At 43.5% G+C, this 17,013-nt stretch overlaps 8 protein-coding genes across 8 annotated transcripts; 4 read left to right on the plus strand and 4 right to left on the minus strand.

Annotated features, from left to right (window-relative positions):
• Window positions 1–534: 534 nt before the first annotated feature.
• On the minus strand, window positions 535–1,529 carry EAF02_004224 (uncharacterized protein). The gene is made up of 4 exons (XM_038900272.1): window positions 1,337–1,529; window positions 1,212–1,241; window positions 1,035–1,085; window positions 535–950 (listed from the first exon to the last, which is right to left on the minus strand). Exons 1-4 carry the CDS (start codon window positions 1,371–1,373, stop codon window positions 883–885), a joined length of 186 nt encoding a protein of 61 aa, XP_038759979.1. The 5' UTR covers window positions 1,374–1,529; the 3' UTR covers window positions 535–882.
• A 260-nt stretch (window positions 1,530–1,789) lies between these two features.
• Window positions 1,790–3,837, plus strand: EAF02_004225 (uncharacterized protein). Its single transcript, XM_038900273.1, has 2 exons — window positions 1,790–3,011; window positions 3,081–3,837. The coding sequence occupies exons 1-2, from the start codon at window positions 2,468–2,470 to the stop codon at window positions 3,563–3,565; spliced, it is 1,029 nt and encodes a 342-aa protein (XP_038759980.1). The 5' UTR covers window positions 1,790–2,467; the 3' UTR covers window positions 3,566–3,837.
• Window positions 3,838–4,432: 595 nt separating this feature from the next.
• EAF02_004226 (uncharacterized protein) lies at window positions 4,433–5,152 on the plus strand (the record flags this gene model as incomplete). Its single annotated transcript, XM_038900274.1, has 1 exon — window positions 4,433–5,152. One exon carries the CDS (start codon window positions 4,433–4,435, stop codon window positions 5,150–5,152), a length of 720 nt encoding a protein of 239 aa, XP_038759981.1.
• Window positions 5,153–6,026: 874 nt separating this feature from the next.
• On the minus strand, window positions 6,027–8,169 carry EAF02_004227 (uncharacterized protein). Its single transcript, XM_038900275.1, has 3 exons — window positions 7,374–8,169; window positions 7,073–7,236; window positions 6,027–7,026 (listed from the first exon to the last, which is right to left on the minus strand). Exons 1-3 carry the CDS (start codon window positions 7,890–7,892, stop codon window positions 6,318–6,320), a joined length of 1,392 nt encoding a protein of 463 aa, XP_038759982.1. The 5' UTR covers window positions 7,893–8,169; the 3' UTR covers window positions 6,027–6,317.
• Window positions 8,170–8,488: 319 nt separating this feature from the next.
• On the plus strand, window positions 8,489–12,043 carry EAF02_004228 (uncharacterized protein; the record flags this gene model as incomplete). The annotated part of the gene is made up of 5 exons (XM_038900276.1): window positions 8,489–8,776; window positions 8,904–9,145; window positions 9,202–9,364; window positions 9,420–10,214; window positions 10,319–12,043. 5 exons carry the CDS (start codon window positions 8,489–8,491, stop codon window positions 12,041–12,043), a joined length of 3,213 nt encoding a protein of 1,070 aa, XP_038759983.1.
• A 790-nt stretch (window positions 12,044–12,833) lies between these two features.
• On the minus strand, window positions 12,834–14,255 carry EAF02_004229 (uncharacterized protein; the record flags this gene model as incomplete). Its single annotated transcript, XM_038900277.1, has 3 exons — window positions 12,834–13,817; window positions 13,930–14,115; window positions 14,190–14,255. The coding sequence occupies 3 exons, from the start codon at window positions 14,253–14,255 to the stop codon at window positions 13,167–13,169; spliced, it is 903 nt and encodes a 300-aa protein (XP_038759984.1). The 3' UTR covers window positions 12,834–13,166.
• Window positions 14,256–14,605: 350 nt separating this feature from the next.
• Window positions 14,606–15,204, plus strand: EAF02_004230 (uncharacterized protein; the record flags this gene model as incomplete). The annotated part of the gene is made up of 2 exons (XM_038900278.1): window positions 14,606–14,675; window positions 14,729–15,204. 2 exons carry the CDS (start codon window positions 14,606–14,608, stop codon window positions 15,202–15,204), a joined length of 546 nt encoding a protein of 181 aa, XP_038759985.1.
• Window positions 15,205–16,056: 852 nt separating this feature from the next.
• EAF02_004231 (uncharacterized protein) lies at window positions 16,057–16,845 on the minus strand (the record flags this gene model as incomplete). The annotated part of the gene is made up of 3 exons (XM_038900279.1): window positions 16,057–16,196; window positions 16,262–16,750; window positions 16,815–16,845. The coding sequence occupies 3 exons, from the start codon at window positions 16,843–16,845 to the stop codon at window positions 16,057–16,059; spliced, it is 660 nt and encodes a 219-aa protein (XP_038759986.1).
• Between the last annotated feature and the right edge of the window lie 168 nt (window positions 16,846–17,013).

Raw genomic sequence — 17,013 nt, forward strand, 5'->3', positions numbered from 1 at the left:
CCATAGGCAACAGGAAGGTCAATCAGGTGTCATAAGTGTCACAATTCGAATTCACTATATCCTCTATATCCTCGGCTTCTTCGGGACCGAGATGACTTATGTGTGAATAATTTTGGGCAATAGAAGAACAGATATGAATGTTGATGGTTATGAAACAAGTCACATAATTCGAGCTTGGTTTTTAGACTCACGAGTTGGTCTGCTTTGATATTTTTAATACTCAGAGAGAGAGGGAGGTACATGACTAGGTCTTTGATATTCTTGAACACAAACACAATGATTTTGAGCACTTGCAACTTGAACATAGTCATACTATGTGATAGAGAAATATGAATGATTAAAGCATATCAGGAAATCGAGAAGGACAGTGAAGACAGGCAAGACAGGTTTTATCAGATCACTAGACTTGACATTGCAAGACTACCTACCTGAGCAACATGTGAATCAGTGATTGCGACCAATAAGTACAAACTCAAAGCAATTCACAACTTTGAAAACAAACCTTAGGAGACAAAAGCCTCATACTACGCCTCTATACTCGGACTATGGTAGGAACCTTCAAAGGAGAAAATACAATAGAACTTAGTAGGCATGTAATATCCTCGCTCGAGGCTATTCACTCGATACCCCCCCCTACTCATGCTATAGTAATTTGCTAGAAACGACTGATTTGCAACTCAAACTCAAGATATTGTTATGTCCTCAAACCTGCATGATAGTTCACAGTGCAGGATCTTCATTTATAGGACACCAGATGATTTCATTGTCTCCTAATTTACATATCATCCATAATGGGAACGACGCCCCGTTCAGCCGATCTATCATAGGTTCGATCTATGCAAGTTCCCAGTCATCATGCCCCCTATCAGAAATTTCTCCCATTTAGTGTTTGTCGGCTGGCTTTGGGGTCTTTGCGTTTGGGTTTCTAGGATCGTTCTTGAACTCCTCGCCTGTAATAGCCATTCTCGTCAGTATTCCCTCATAAGCACATCTTTACATTCCACGTGCGCAGACAAACAATGGAATAGACGTACTGTTGGCCATTGCGGTAGCAGCAGAGTTGATTCCGTACATAATGACGGCACCTAATTCCCCAAGTAATATTAGCCCATAGTTCAGGCTCCAGCTTTCCGCTCCTCCCCAGTTGCAGATGCTTTCGACCTTTGCATTTCGCGATATACTTGGGATGAATGGCTCTCAAAGTAACATACCAGCAACGAAGAAAGGAGCCATTGGCTTTGCTAAAAACACAATTTTATCAGTAAACATTACTTGGAGATCGGAAAAGTGCGGAACGAAAGCTTTTCACAGCTAGCAATTGAATGGCTTCACATACCGACAGGCGCAGGGAACTTCTTTCCTAACCAAGACATTGTGAATTTGTGCTGTGGGATATGACTGAAATTGTACCGGTGGGTTGATTGGAGGTTAGACGGTGGTGATTCCGATGATAGTAGTGAGGTCAACTATGGGAAGGGCCGCAACTGAACAGGGCTAGAATGTATTGGGCTTAGTGACATGTCACGTTTTCCAGGAAATGCTGAGTGCCTTGTTCGTGAGGCCAAAAGCTCAGACTTTCCTCAATCAGTTTAGTCTACGATTGTTGGCCTATCTTCACGTGTATCGACATCTTCAGCTTCATTTCCCCATACAAATCCAATGGATACAAGAGAGAATCTGAATTGTGATTGGTCTCCACAAGAAACTCCAAGCCCGCAAGCCCGCAAACCCTCACATTCATCCGAAATGGAGCCACCACATCCTTGCCTTACTCCTCACTTTCGTCACTGCCCAGCTGCAGCTTGGTTGTCCTCTTTTCCCCTTTCAGTTCATTCACCACTTCCTCTCTTTCTCTCACATCACACCTCCAAAGTATTGTAACCACACGAACCTTTGAACCAATCTATTTCTGCATACAATTTGGATCTTTTCCCGCTCGAGCTATTCACCATTTGATAGTGCTTTTTATACTTTAAGACGGACAAAACAGTCAAAAAGTGCGGGGTACTTGACAAGCTTGCTATTGTTGGATTCCATTTTAGCCAATTATATGGTTTCTTGTGCTACGAACGTATCAAACCTAAGCCAAACCTATTTTGCAGCTTCCATCTTCCTTTGTTTCTGTTGATTGCATCTCCGAAAAAGACAGGAGGAAGCAACAACAATTCTTCTTGAGAATATTGAATTCTATTTCTGCTTTGCATTCGAAAACGAGCGAGACGAGACGAAACGAGACGGGGTAAATCAACCACGGCAACGACATCATACCGGCGCTTCGGAAAGTACGAAGATACAATACAACCCATTATACGATACTTCAATTAACCAAACGACATTCCTTCCTTCACCTCTCTGAGATTGTAGAACTTTCAATTACGAAATCGGATTCATCCTTCAACCAATTTCTAACAATCCCAATAATCGTTACAACTATTGACCACACCAATAATCAATCAACAACTTCAAAATGTTTACACGACGAATCTCACGCAGCTCTATCACGAGTCAACCTCTTAGAGCCTTCGCGACTACATCCACCTCCCTCTCTCGTACACCAGCCCTATCAAATATCACCCCCCAAGGTGTGGCTTCATTCGATGCAAAGCAGAAAGAATTCCGAGAAAGAATCGCAGAACAACATCGCAAGAAAGAAGCTGCAAGTGAGTCCAAACTATCCTCCCAAGCTCAGAAATCTGCTTCGGCAGACCATACACTAAATGGAGTAGAGAACACAAACGAAAACGGGGAGAAGAAAGGAAAACTAAGTAGTTTAATTTATGGTACTCCTGAAGGTCGTGAGATGGAAAAGGAGATTGAACAGAGTTTCAGTCAGGTTTTAGCTAGAGGCAAATATGTACACTCGATCGTGTTTCATGAGGTCAAGCCAGATAAGGTTGATGAGTATGTCCAATTGGTTGGAGAATGGTATCCAAAGATGGCTGGAATGGAAGAGAATAAAGTACACTTGGTTGGAAGTTGGAGAACAGAGGTTGGAGATTGTGATACGTTTGGTACGGTCCAATCCTCGTTTACTTTTGAATCTATTCCACCCCCAAACGCTGACAGATGAATGATTGCAGTTCACATTTGGGAATACCAACGATATCACGGTTACCATGACTCCCTTCACAGTATCGCATCGCATCCTGGCTTCCAAGAATTCGACAAGAAACTCAAGTCTCTCATTACAAAGAAGAACGTTTCTCTCATGCAAGAATTCTCCTTCTGGCCTACTACTGCACCCCGTGAACTTGGTGGTCTCTTTGAATTACGCTCGTACACGCTGCACCCCGGAAACCTCTTAGAATGGGAGACTCATTGGCGCCGCGGTCTAAAGGCTCGCAGAGAAGTCATGGAAGGCGTCGGAGCATGGTTTGTACAAATTGGAGAACTGAATACCGTGCATCATTTGTGGCAATTTGCGGATTTAGAGGAAAGAAAAAAGAGAAGAGAGCAAAGCTGGGAGATCGAGGGCTGGGGAGATACAGTTCACAAGACTGTGCCATTGATTCAAAATATGAAGAGTCGAGTGTTGATTCCAATGCCATGGAGTCCAGTTGCTTGATCTGATATCTGCATGGATAGGACACCGGAATCAGCGGGAGGATTGAAGTTATGCATTAAACGTGAGCGTTGCGGATACCAGTACAAATTTAATCAATGAAGTGCGATATTGAAGCGATGACAGTTGAATGGACCATACCCAGCTCTGAACTTGAGGGACAAGATCAGCACGCTGCTACATGTATTAAGAAATTGATAACAACCAAGGGAAGCTTGTAAGGAATTCAAATGCAAATGTTTCAACGCTGTAGATCGGTGATATTGTGAGATTGAATGGAAAAGTATTAAACAAGGATTCCGCTAGCGTCTCGGCTCGTACCGAGATGACAACAGTATTGCACTATCTACTCCGTCACTCTTTATTCACATACACGGCATTTCATAGACCATATAACTAACTTCAAAAGGTCTTTTCAGCTTTACAAAAGCGGTCGTGTTTGCTCAACGTGGATGAAGGCGCAGCACCGGTTCACAGCAAACTTTCTTGTATTTTGGGCACCCACGGGTGGCGTGTGAAGGGCCGATGTTGAGCTACTTCATAAAAGCCTCAGTACACGATAAGTGTCTGTTACCAGAATTTTGATTTGTTCTCCTTTCTGTACCTCAATAGCTTGGTTGCCTTTGTACCTGCATCTCCAGCATGCTGCTTACCTTTCCCAACAAGAATTGTGGCATAGCGGGTGGTCAAGACAAACATGAGGTTCGCTGTGCGACATTGTATTGCACGATTTCTTTTCCAAGTATCATTATTTGAATTTAGTATCAATTTCAAACTGAAAAATGAACTACTCGCAAACTTTTCTTTTCCATACTGATAGTCTTTATTTTTCTGTCAATACCAATTCATTGCCAATCTCAAGACCATACAATGGACGGTAACTTCCCATACAACGGCATTCTCCCATTTACATACCAAGCATCTGGGATTCTCTTTGCAGATTGGATAAATCTATTTACACTCTGTCTCGCCCCCCTCATTGTTCATATCGTTGCTGGCGTTCCATCGCCCGTCTATCTCTCTAGCCCACGACCTCGTTGGCACGAGCGGCTCGGCCACTATAATCCTACTTCGATACTATGGCGTTACTTCTCCATTATCGATCGACGAGCACGATCGCGTGCATGGAATTCTGCGGATATGGCAGCTAGTAATGCATATTTTTGGACATCGAGTGGTTGGGATGGCTCCGAAAATATGATGCGGAAAAGTCGACGCTTTTGTTCTCGCATTCCTAGTTCCCCGCATGCTGTTTGGGTTTCGAAGACCTCAGCCGAAACAGTAGCGACTGTATTGCAAGGGCTGCAAGCCGCTTGGCAATTGGTCGGAGGATTGAACGGGGGTGCCTATTCTAATACTATCTCTCTGGGGACGGTTTTTGCACCGCTGGCTATATGCGGATTAATAAGATTACCAGCGGCGGTCTGGATATCTGATGACTACTCTTACGTGGATGTAGATATCGATAGCGATAGTGACTTCGAAATGGAAACTCGCAACGGATACAGCCTAACTGGCACGCAAATCACCAACAAGTCGTACCCTTCTCAGCTTAGGACTTCTCGAACCATTCTCAGTCCAGTCGCTTAACCTCCACTCTCCCCGTAGCTGGCGCGGTATAACTGTACAGATTCTCTTTCTCCTTCCGTTACTTGCTCTCCTGGTCCTAGCGCTCCTTTATCTTATACCTTATGAAAATTCATCTTATCCTTTGAATATCTTCTTCACACTTACTCAATTCCTTGTCGTCGTATTCTTCACCATCTTCCTCGTTTGTTCAATCCCAATCTACACATTCTATTTCCTGACTAATAATTCCACCACCACTATCATCCCATGCGTAACGAGTCTTTGGTACAAAATCTACACAGCCCTGTTATTCGCCTGCATTCTTGGCCTAGTATGTATTGCGGGTCTTGAGACTCGCGCCACCCCATGTGGTCTATATACCACTACGCCGCCTGGCTTTTTTGATATGGTGGTTTGTGGAGGTCTGAGTGTGGCTAGGAATGGGGCTGTGGATGGGATAACTTCTGGTTTACCGTTCGGAGTTGCGTGGCGGAATAGTACGAGTGAGGAGTTGGGGGGTGGAGTGTTCTATATGGGGGAATTTGATGGGTGGTGTAAGCTTGAGATCACGGGCGAGTAGTTGAAGCCTTCATGCCTGTCAATTTTTCGAGCTTTGGTGGGTGAAATATCTGAGGGAGAGCGTGAAGATGTAACATGATTCTTATGTGACGTAATTCTAAGGCTCGAATAGAGATAAATTGTTCCTGGGAAAACCTATCGTGTTCCGGTAACTACTACAGATGATATGGTTGGAAGACAGAGCTAAGAATTTCAAGATTCCAAAACGCATGACCGAAGGTTTACTCTCACTTGCAAGCTATTCAAGTGGTCGCTGGTGTGACTTTTCCAGACAGCAGTCAAGATGATCCCATCTGCAAGCTGTTATCTCGAACAACTAAATAGGAAAGTAGAAATTCAATTGTTGATCATAGTCTATGTAAGGTTGCGTCTTCTCCAAGATATAGAAAATCATATCCTTGAATCCCTCTCATCAACGCCATATGCCAAATGTAACTTACTGAAACAAAAGCGACGCGCCACGTTCAATATTCCCACGTTGATTTCTGATTGTCCACATCTCTCAAATTTGGTAAAACTGGTTGTGGCTCATTATTCCCCCGCCAGCAGAATCAGCGTCCAGTCGTTTTACTCGCTTGGGCAAATTATCCACAACCGAATCCTCAAGTTAATCATCACAAGCGCTACCACAAATGAACGAACCCTGAGGCTCCGGAACCCCCGTTACATCCACTCTCTTTGTTCCTTCCACTTCCCCCTCATTAATTCTTTCACATAATCCCTTTAATTTCTCCCCTACCCACTCGAAATCTCTCAATTCAAGATATATCTGCGCGCTCAATCTAACCCATAGTACATTCGCATGCCATCCTATTTGCAAATAGGTATCAAATTCTTTGACTGCGGTTTTGTTGAGCCATACTTTGATCTTTTCTGCATCAGCGGGTTTGAATGCTGTTGTCTCGGGTGTTGTATGGGACTCGTCATTGCTCTTACGCAAAAAGGGTATTGGTAGCTTGATGTTAGTAAAACACGTTTGTCTTCCGGGCAAGATGGGGAGAGTGTGCGTATTCAGGGCTGAAGCGCATAAGTTACCGCCTGTTTTAGCGAGATCAAAACAATATTGACGAATTGACGCTTCGCCGCCGCAAACGTTATTCCGGAAGGATATTGCAGCGGGGATGCACAGGTATGGTGTGTAGTCAATTGTTGCTACAAAGTTGAACATGGAGACGAAATAGTTATTGATATCTTCCAGATTGCCATTCTTGGAACTTTTGCGGTAGCCGTGAGATGTAGGAAGGGAGGTTCGGATGAGATGTTGGTTGCGGAGGGGTACATAAAAAACTGCGCACGAGCGAGGGGTATAGAGCCATCTGCCGTAGGTTAGATTACAACATTTATGAGAAGAAGATATCATACTTATGACAGTTACTGACGAAAAAGTCGGGACTGACTGAACCAAGGTGTGTAAGATCGATGTGTCCGATACCGTGAGCACCATCAATTAAACTCAAGACACCTAGTTCTTTACATATCCGTACTAGCTTTTCCCAAGGCATTCGAACACCGGGGAATGTCAGGACCTGTCGTCAACATTGTAAGAAAATTGAGATCATCAATCAGAGTCAGATTAGATGCACTTAAAGGAATTTATGAGAGATAATGTCAGAACTACTGACAATATAAAGTGACTTTATTTGTAGGATCGAGACAGCCTTACCGTATCGAATATAGCCAACTTAACTTTTGTGCCCATCCCTTTTACCAGCTCTACAAACTCTCTGAATTCTCCTAATTCACTCTCCTCATTAATCGGAAACTCCAATACCTGACAATGCGTCGCTACTTCTACTCCTAACATCTCTCTTACACTTTCAACTGTCTTCTCACACGCATCATATATCGTGCTGAAATAAACAATCATATCTCCCTCCTCCCATTTCAGATTCCTCAATACAGTATTCACCCCCGTCGTTGCATTCGGGATTAGAACCACTTCCTTCGGATCAGCACCTAGAAGAGGTGCAACGGCTTCTCGTGATTTATCAACGAGTTCTGGAAGATCATAGACGTAGAATGTACTGGGTCTTTCAGTACATTGCTTCTGAAATGCATCTTGAGCTTGTTGGATAGGACGTGGGTACGCGCCAAAGGAGCCGTGGTTTAAAGGTGTGTAGCTGGAAGAGAATTGGAAATGGGTGTCACGCATGCGATGGCCGAATGGAGGCCGAATTGTCATTGTGATGAATAGGAAAATTATGATATTGTTTGATTTTAATTGTAATAGTGGTTATATTTCAAGAAAAGTCACCGTTGTTGATGGTTTGATCAATAACTCGTTGATCGTTGCCAAATCGGAATCCAGAGTGAGGTGTGGCTGGAATTCGCACGTGATTTTTGTTTCATCCACCCACTTTATCAGCTACATTTCGTTTGCAACTGCCTATACTGGTCTCAAAATCTTTGTCATTTTCATAATCCTTCCTTTTGCGCACATCAATGAGTTGCTTGATGGGTGTATTTTTTATTATTGTGAATGGCATTGTGAACAATTTAGAGAAGTCAGATAATTTATGCTGTGTATGCTTACCTCGAATGACGTTTGGTAATATGAAATTCCAACTGTTTGTTGGCTACCTGTTGTTGGCTCCAGTATTGCTGATGCCGTCATTGCCGGCAGTCAGATATCTATGTACATCTGAAGACCACCTTGCTCCATAATGTCAAATAAAATAGATGCTAAAAAATCTATTGCAAGTTGACTGCCGAGCTTCAGAGACTGCAAACGGTTAAGTATAAGGAAGTTACTTGTTAATTACTACGAGCTCGCGAACCATGACTTCTCGAAGATGGAAAGATGAACTCGTTCCCAACATTGTTGACCATCTAGCTGAAATTGATCCAGAGGCTTTGTATGCAGAGTATCCAGTTTCTACTTTGACGTACGATTATGGCTATCGCAAGATCACCTATGGTGATTTTGCAAGCGCTGTCGACTGTATTGCTTGGTGGATGCACGAAACCTTGGGTCCTGCCAAAGACTTCGAGGTTTTAGCCTATATCGGACCTAATGATCTGAGATATCCAGCACTGATATTGGGTGCCATAAAAGCTGGCTACTTGGTGAGAATCTTCCCTAAGCTGTCTCTATCCATAGACCTCAGTACGCCATCAATTGCGCATATTCTTCTCTGTATTCATCAAATTCAGATTTTTTTTGTCATGAACATGCAACGCTAAGGTCTGAAAGATATTTCTCACCTCCCCCAGAAACAGCGTCGAAGCTCAAATAAACCTGCTTGGTCGCCTGAAATGTAGAACTATTCTATCACCGACTCCTCGTCCTCCTCAAATCACTGAGATCCTCGAAGCTAATTCTCATCTTCGCGTCGTTGAGGTTCCGAGCGTTGAAGATATTCTGAAAAATAAGAGGAGACGTTTTCCGTTCTATAAAACTTTCTCTAAAGCGAATCAAGAGCCCTTCGTCGTTGTGTAAGTTGAGTGAACCCATAATTATGCTATGTCAAAAGCTAATCTAACTACAAAAGGCATACTTCTGGCTCGACTGGATTTCCAAAGCCTATGATCTGGACTCATGAAACTGCTCAAAGAAACATCGCATTGATGGCGCTCGACCCTCCAGCTGGCTATGAGAGCCAACATCGAATGTATGAGGGAAAAAGAGTATTTTTAACCTTTCCACCATTTCACGTGAGTTCCGAGTTATATTTGATGACGCCATCGTTTCTGATGCAATATTGTTTAGGGTGCATACCTTTGTTGTCATTTGTTCAATGCTGTGCCATTTGGTACAGTGATGATTAGCCCTACTTCCGGAGCAATACCATCCGCGAAAGGACTTGTGGATGGATTGAAGAAAACACCAGCAGATATCGCATTCATAGTACCATCTATTGTGAACGAGTTGATCCAAAGCCCAGATCTCCTCGATTATTGCGCTGAGCATCTGGAAATGATAATTTACTGTGGAGGAGACTTACCACAAGCCATCGGTGATATAGTTGCATCTAAGATCAGACTGGTGAATCAATTTGGAGCTACGGAACTCGGCTTATCAAACCTGATCCATAGGAATGGCAACTTCGACCGAGGAGACTGGAAGTACGTCGAGTTTCACCCAGACATAGGTGCCGAACTCAGACCAATAATAGACAATACCCATGAGTTGACTATGCTTTCTGACCCCGAACTGTCAAAGCAGCAACCTACCTTTACGATGTTTCCTCAAGCAACGAAATATGCCAGTCGTGATCTCTTTACCCCCCATCCTAACAAGCGAAACTTATGGAAATGGCATGCAAGAGCCGACGATATTATTGTATTCTTAAATGGCGAGAAGACTAATCCTATATCAATGGAGCAGCACATTGTAGCTCGCAATCCAGAAGTTCAAGCGGCTTTGGTGATGGGCGCACAACGTTTTCAAGCATCACTTTTGATAGATCCTGTGAATAGAGATATCGATATCTCAACAACAAAGCGCGCAGCGCTGCTAGAAAAGATCTGGCCCTCAGTGGAAGAAGCTAATCAAACATGCCCAGTGAGTATACATTTCCATCCTGAAGAAGAGATTTGAAAGACAACATGACCTCTTGGCTTTTCCTCTATCATTTAACGACGAGTAGTTACTAATGTAAACGATAGGCTCATGCAAAGGTTGCCAAGACACACATTTTCTTCACAAACCCAACCAAACGTATGTTGATTGCGGGAAAAGGCACGGTTCAACGAGCAGGAACTTTGCAACTCTACCGGGAAGAACTCGATGCTTTGTATGCAGACGCAGATAGCATGACAGCAGAGATAGACGGCGAAATCTTCTCTAACATCGACATTAGTGATTTACCAGCGGTTTCCGAGTTCATGGAAGACACTGTGATGAACATTACTTCTTGGCCTGATCTAGATGTGAATGAGGACTTTTTCGCTCGCGGAATGGACTCTCTGCAGGCTCTCACAGTTGTGAGAAAGATTCGTCAAGGCCTTGGCATTACATCAATTGCTTCAAGTACACTTTATACCAATCCATCAATTGCTCAATTAGCAAGCGCTGTAGTGAAGATTTCCAAAGACGAGAAATCTATACATGGTCAACAGATGACAGGCCAATCGAGAGACGGTATTCTAGAGGAGTTTCGAAACCGCATTGATTCACTTATATTACCTCCGCCAACTTCCCACAAGAAAGTTGACACAAATCATGAAATTGTCGTCTTGACTGGGTCTACAGGCACGCTTGGTTCCCATATTCTAGGGAGTCTTCTCCTAAATCTACGAGTCGCTCGTATATACTGCTTGAACCGCCCATCATCAGATAAAAGTCTCCGAGAGTCTCGAAGCCAATCCGCAGACACTGCCGATACTCGTGTCACATTTCTTACCATAGATCTCTCGAAGCCACAGCTTGGAATTCGCTCAGAAGACTATTCCAACTTATTACAAGCAACTCGCATCATTCATAATGCCTGGCCTGTCAATTTCAATCTATCATTGTCTTCTTTCCGTTCGAGCATTGAAGGTCTGATCAATCTTATTGCACTCGCAGTGTCGAGCGTAGGAGGGAGGTTATTTTTCATATCTTCAATTAGTTCCGTCATGGGATACAGAACTTCGTCTGGTGCTACACCCGAAAATATAATTCAGCCATCGACCGACCCAAGTAAATTCATTGTAGCACCAAATGGCTATGCGGAAAGCAAGTACATCTCGGAACTTCTTATCTCTTACGCATCAGAGAAATTTTCATCTTATGGGTATGAATTCTCCCTCGCAAGAGTCGGTCAGATAGCCGGCCCGGTAAGAGCTAAAGGGATGTGGAACAAGACTGAATGGTTTCCAAGTCTCATTCTTAGTTCTATACATGTAGGTTGTATTCCCAGCTCTCTGGGTTCGAGCCTTGGTAGAATCGACTGGGTACCGGTAGATTTACTTGCAGATATCATCGCAGACTTGGCTTTGGCCAATGATGTCCAAAATAAGGGAAGACCGGTTCAGGTTTTCCATCCTTTGAATCCCAATCCCAAAACCTGGGAAGATATAAGAGAGGAGCTGGTAATGGACTTGAGTTATATTTCTGGCGAATTGCTAGACGTCGTTCCACTCGATGTCTGGATCGCGAAAGTTAGGCAAGATGTAGAGCTCAAAGCGGGAGCTGGGACCATATTGAAGGACGGAGAATTAGATGAGATCTTGAAGAAGAACCCCGCAGCCAAACTGTTAGAGTTTTACGAAGATGTGCTTGGAGGTGGCGAGGAAAGTAATTACTTAGAGACGGAAGAGACTCAAAAGGCAAGTAAGACTTTAAAAGACTTAGAGGGTGTGAAAAGGGAGTGGATTGCTAAGTGGGTTTCTGAGTGGGTGGGTGTTTGAAAAGGAAGGGGTCCAAAAATTGTTGTGGACGACTTAGGTCATGATTTTGGTTGCAATTCTTGTATAATTGAAGTATCTTCCGAGGCTTCTCTGGACAAATAGTTTCGATCTAAGTATCTAACGATGGATTTCATGCTATTCGATATCGAAATCTTCGTTCTTGCTGCGTGATTGGTGAGAAACGCTTGGGTTTATCAGATAACAGGGAGTTCTGGAGGGTTTGCATTTCTCACCAGGATTACCTACAATATCTGGAAACTTTTTCCAACAAGTCACATTAGTGAATCGAAGGAAAACAGGTGGCTGTGTGCCTACTTGGCCCAAGAATCAAGCTTTGGGGGAGTCAGGATACATCTCTCGTTACCTCGAAGTACCAAGATGGTCAGAACCGCAAGGATGAGCTCAAAGTTCGGCGATTTCTTTATGGAAATATGCTTGCTAATTTTTTTTTTTTTAAAGAGAAATGGGTTTATTGCAGCGAAGATTCCACTGATGCTTTAAGAATCATTCCCATAAGTAGCACAGAAACACATCAAGATTAATATCAAGTGGAGAGGCATTCGTGTGAGCAAGGGCTCTCTGATAATATTCAGAATTTCTGCAGCTTTTTTAAATGGGCTGCGGTATTGGATTTGAAATTTGGAGGAAGGTTTGATTGCAACGCCGCCAAAAATTTCGAGAATTACCATTGTAGTGATGCTCTGTCTCTGTTACAAATGAGATTATAAGATTACATTCTAAATATATCCATACATGCTCCGGACAAAAATATGCAGAGCCAGACATTATTGACTGATTTAAATCTATTACAATCGCTAAATTGAACCCCCTCCCTCTCACCCAAAAAGATAAAACCTAAAATCGCAGAACAATCAAATGGTATCACCGCGGAACCTAGAACCTAGATTTAACTCCTAGTGTAGCTGCACTTCATCCAGCTGGAAAAAATTCCACAGTAATCCTTGACTGCTTTCAATTCGATTAGCAGGCGTGCCATTTAGACCCCCTAAAAATACATTCGAAAATGTCAAGCCTGACTTTCGCGATGCCATGAAGAATCATAGTCTGATGTTTGGCACACTGTGGTGACCGATACTCTTTAGAAGTAGTGCCAAACACACCACTAGTCTTCAGCCTCCAGCCCATCACCTCCCATAACGATTTTCAAACCAGCCCTCGCCCCTTCAACTGTATGCTCTAGGGCCGCCACTTTAGCCAAAACACTCATTAACCTTGGGTCTGCACTCTCGACCCTGACCTTTTCCTTAACCCTAACCTCTTCACCTTTGAACATGAAGACCTCATCCATCTCATCATGCTCCAATCTTCTTTGGGCTCCTATCGCAAAAGCTATCCTGCTCCCAAAATTGACTTGTTGTGCTACAGGTTCAAGAACTCGAATGGTGAGCAGTAATGAGCCATCGGAGATTGTAAGATCGAGAGAGAGATTGGATGGTAAGGATGGGGCGAAAGTATCGGGATCAACAGGGTTGTGCGCCCAGTTCAGAGATGCGGGGGTTTGTGTGGGAGATTCGAGGAGAGAGGGACCTTTGAGGACGAGCTTGGCTTCGGTGAGGATACTATGGAGAAGATGCAATTGGGAGGATATAAAAGGCGCAGAATGACGATCACCGGTCCAGCGAGTTATGTCAACACAATCAAGACTTTGATTTAGGAGTGTGCGGAGTTGAGTGAGTGGTTCGAGGAGAAGGGGCAAAGTTGGTGACAGTGAAAACGAGGACGGTGGGAGAGATTTGAGGCGCAGGTGCAGGGTCTGAGAGGAACTATTAGCGATTGATGAAAGAGTCTAGATTTATAATTTGAGGTTCGGGGTGGGAAAGGGAAGTTAAAGATATGAAGACGCAGGTAAAAGGGGGAAGACAAACTCCTTTGACAACCTGAGTTCCAACACGTGTAATATGGCCCTTCAAATACTCGGAACGAGGTGATGACATAACAAGTGTAGACCCCGGCTCAACAGGCGCGAGAAGCGCATAACAATCTTCTAAGCCCGTTTTAAGTGAAGCCAATGTTTCCTGTAGTGATTCTAGAAGCCATGATAGCTCGCGTTCCTGGGCTGACAGTTAGTTTCCGCTTGCTGCGTAGATGAGATTGTAAGGGTAAAGTAAAGCAAGTAGATATATACCGTAGAATCGTCCTCTTCTTTCCTCAACTCATGGGCAGGTAAAGAAGGCCAGGCGGAAGTAGACATATCGATATATCGTTGATAAGAAATTAAGTGTTCTGCGGGATGATATAGATTGCTGCACTTTGGTGGAGCTATCTATCTATAGCCTATGACGTTAGTGTAGAATGGGTTCTGCCGGGCGGTGAGTGTCTCAATTTAGAACTTTGCTGTATCAATTTAATGTATCGAAATCGCAATTACAGACCCTCTATGCTGCTTCCTTACTTTACATCTAATTTTTGATACCTTATTCATCAACTTATACGTCGTAAACATTCCTCATACTTCTTTACATTCTTGCGCGCAAACTGTGAATAAACAATCGCAACCAAAACCAAAACCAAAACCAGAGCCGCATCGTGGCTGGCACAGAAATGGCTCGCACACTACCTTCACTTTCCTCTAAGGACGACAAGAAACCTAAACTGCCAAGAATAGGAAAGAGTAAGATTCTCTTGATTTCCTCGATTCTGATTGATGCTAATTTGTGTGCGCAGACCAAAGAATCCAAAAGCGACCCCTACTGCACCCCGCAATCGCGTCACCCCGCTCTTCTTCTGAGAAGGTCGTCTACGTCTCTGACAAATCGCAATTCATCGCCATCGTAAAACGAGTCCGTAAATACCTAGACGGTGCAGAGTTCCGTGCCGGGCCCACAGTTCTACCTAGTACAGACAGGGAGTTGATGAGAGAAATCGAAGAAGGCATTAAAATAAGCAGGATGGAAAGAAAATCAGGGAGTGGTAATGGCGAAGAAGTCGTAATGAAAGGAACGGGGAAAGCAATTGAGAAAACCTTGATGTTGGCGCATTGGTGGCAGCAACAAGAAGGTGTGAGAGTGGTAGTCAGGACAAAGAGTGTAGCGACTGTTGATGATATCGTGGGAATTGACAACAAGGATGACGATATGGAGGAAAGTGAGAGTAGGGTCAGGAGGGTTAGTGTGCTGGAAGTTGCCGTTTCCTACATTTGAATGGTGGATTTGATTTGACTGAATGCACATATCGGGTCCAAGAGGATGAACTATGCAGCCGAACCGAATGCTGTTGGATTATTTTGGGTTTGGAGTTTAAGTGTGGAGTTATGGCATATTACAAACAGGCGCAACGGTACGGAAGACTCGAATGGACTGGCGCTAGATACCAAAAGAAAATGTACATGATTAAAGCTTGGGATGCAATGTACGAATGAACTAAACTGTAGACTCAAGGGGCCCTGTTCCTACACTTTGATAGATTTGAGTCAAAGCTGTGTTTTGTAAAAAGGGTTGGATCATCCTACCCCGACTTTTTTCCAGTTCTTGTTTGGCTTACACTCCTTGCTTACCGACCCGGGGCTTGCTAATAGCATGCCTTCTTCTCAATGGATTGTAGCAATCAAGCGTGATTTTGCCTCATTACTCATTTTGAGGAGAAGAACAGAAATCATGCCGTTTAAGATGCACGAATAGAATGAAGCCAGCACTAGCGTGCATCGTTTGAACGACAATTTTTATTTAAATTTCTGCAAGGTTACTTTCACTTAATTATGGGAAGGTCAGATGGAAGAATAGATGTTGTTTTAATCATGCTAATGTGAGGGGATCAAGTACAAACGGGAGCAGAAATTTCGCTTTATTCACCATACTTGATACTATTTCTTAGTTTGATATTCTAAGACGCTATTTCCCTATTTTTCTTGCACCCAAGCAACGACTACGATACCCCCTCTTCGTGCTTGTCAACAAGCATCTTAAGGACAACGTTCAGTCTACAAGCGTATCCAGCCTCTTGATTGATCTCTAGTTTAGAGCCCGAAGACACCATGACTATGATCAAAGCCAGTATTATAAGCTGACTGCATCCTCCAACGCTTCTCGAATATTAGGATATTCTCCATTGCAAACAGCACGATATGCGGCGTGGATGTTCGCAACACTCTGTTTATCCTCCTCCCAAAGTTCAGAGATCGCTCGAAACCACTCCACTGTTAAGAACACATTAGCTATCGCTAAAAAGTTTAGATTGGGGAGTCATGAGGAGCTTATGTACCCATATCTGCAGTTTTGATCTTGGTTCTTGGCCCCTCTTCCACTGGGGTATCTGAATAACTACTATTTCTTTCCCTCAATTCTGCGTCCTCCTCGTCTGCTAATTTTCTAGCATGCAAGGCAATTTCGAATTTTATGCCTCGCTCATCCCGTTCGCTTATTAGCGATTCGACTAGCTCTATCAGAGCATGTGTCTCATGCATAAGCATTGGATGTTCGCGCAGGTTGATCGTTTGCCAAACGTACTCATTGAGTCGTTGGTTGACTTTTTTCACCTGTTCCTGCCACTCGCGATGCTCGATATACAGCTCAGCGAAGTCATACGAGTGACCTCCGATGGCTGCATCTCGATTCAATTGATATCTCTCCAGACCTGGGCGATCTGTCCGAAGACTGTCTGATTCGTCGAGAGTTATGTGTCTCTCATCTCTCGCGTTTATTGAGAAGTTCGTAGTCCCAGGTGTGAGTTTTTCGATCAGTAGTTGGTTTCCTGTACTTCCATGTTTAGTTCGACTTCATCTTTTCACTGAAGTTTGTGATTGCAGAGCACTAACCGAGGTCTTGAATCGGAGCTGCTTGTTTCATTCTACTATTCAGTTAGTCCAAAGACATGATAAAAACAACCAGTCGTCTGCTGTATGATGTTTGGAGACACACTTGGAATATTACATTGATTTTTTTGTAGGGAACTCTGAATTGAATATTCGTCTCAGGGACCGTTCTTCACGAGATGAAACCTTACTACGAAGTAAC

This window comes from Botrytis sinoallii, assembly GCF_014898435.1.
Source record: "Botrytis sinoallii strain Bc 23 chromosome Unknown BSIN_006, whole genome shotgun sequence".
NCBI classification, from domain to species: domain Eukaryota; kingdom Fungi; phylum Ascomycota; class Leotiomycetes; order Helotiales; family Sclerotiniaceae; genus Botrytis; species Botrytis sinoallii.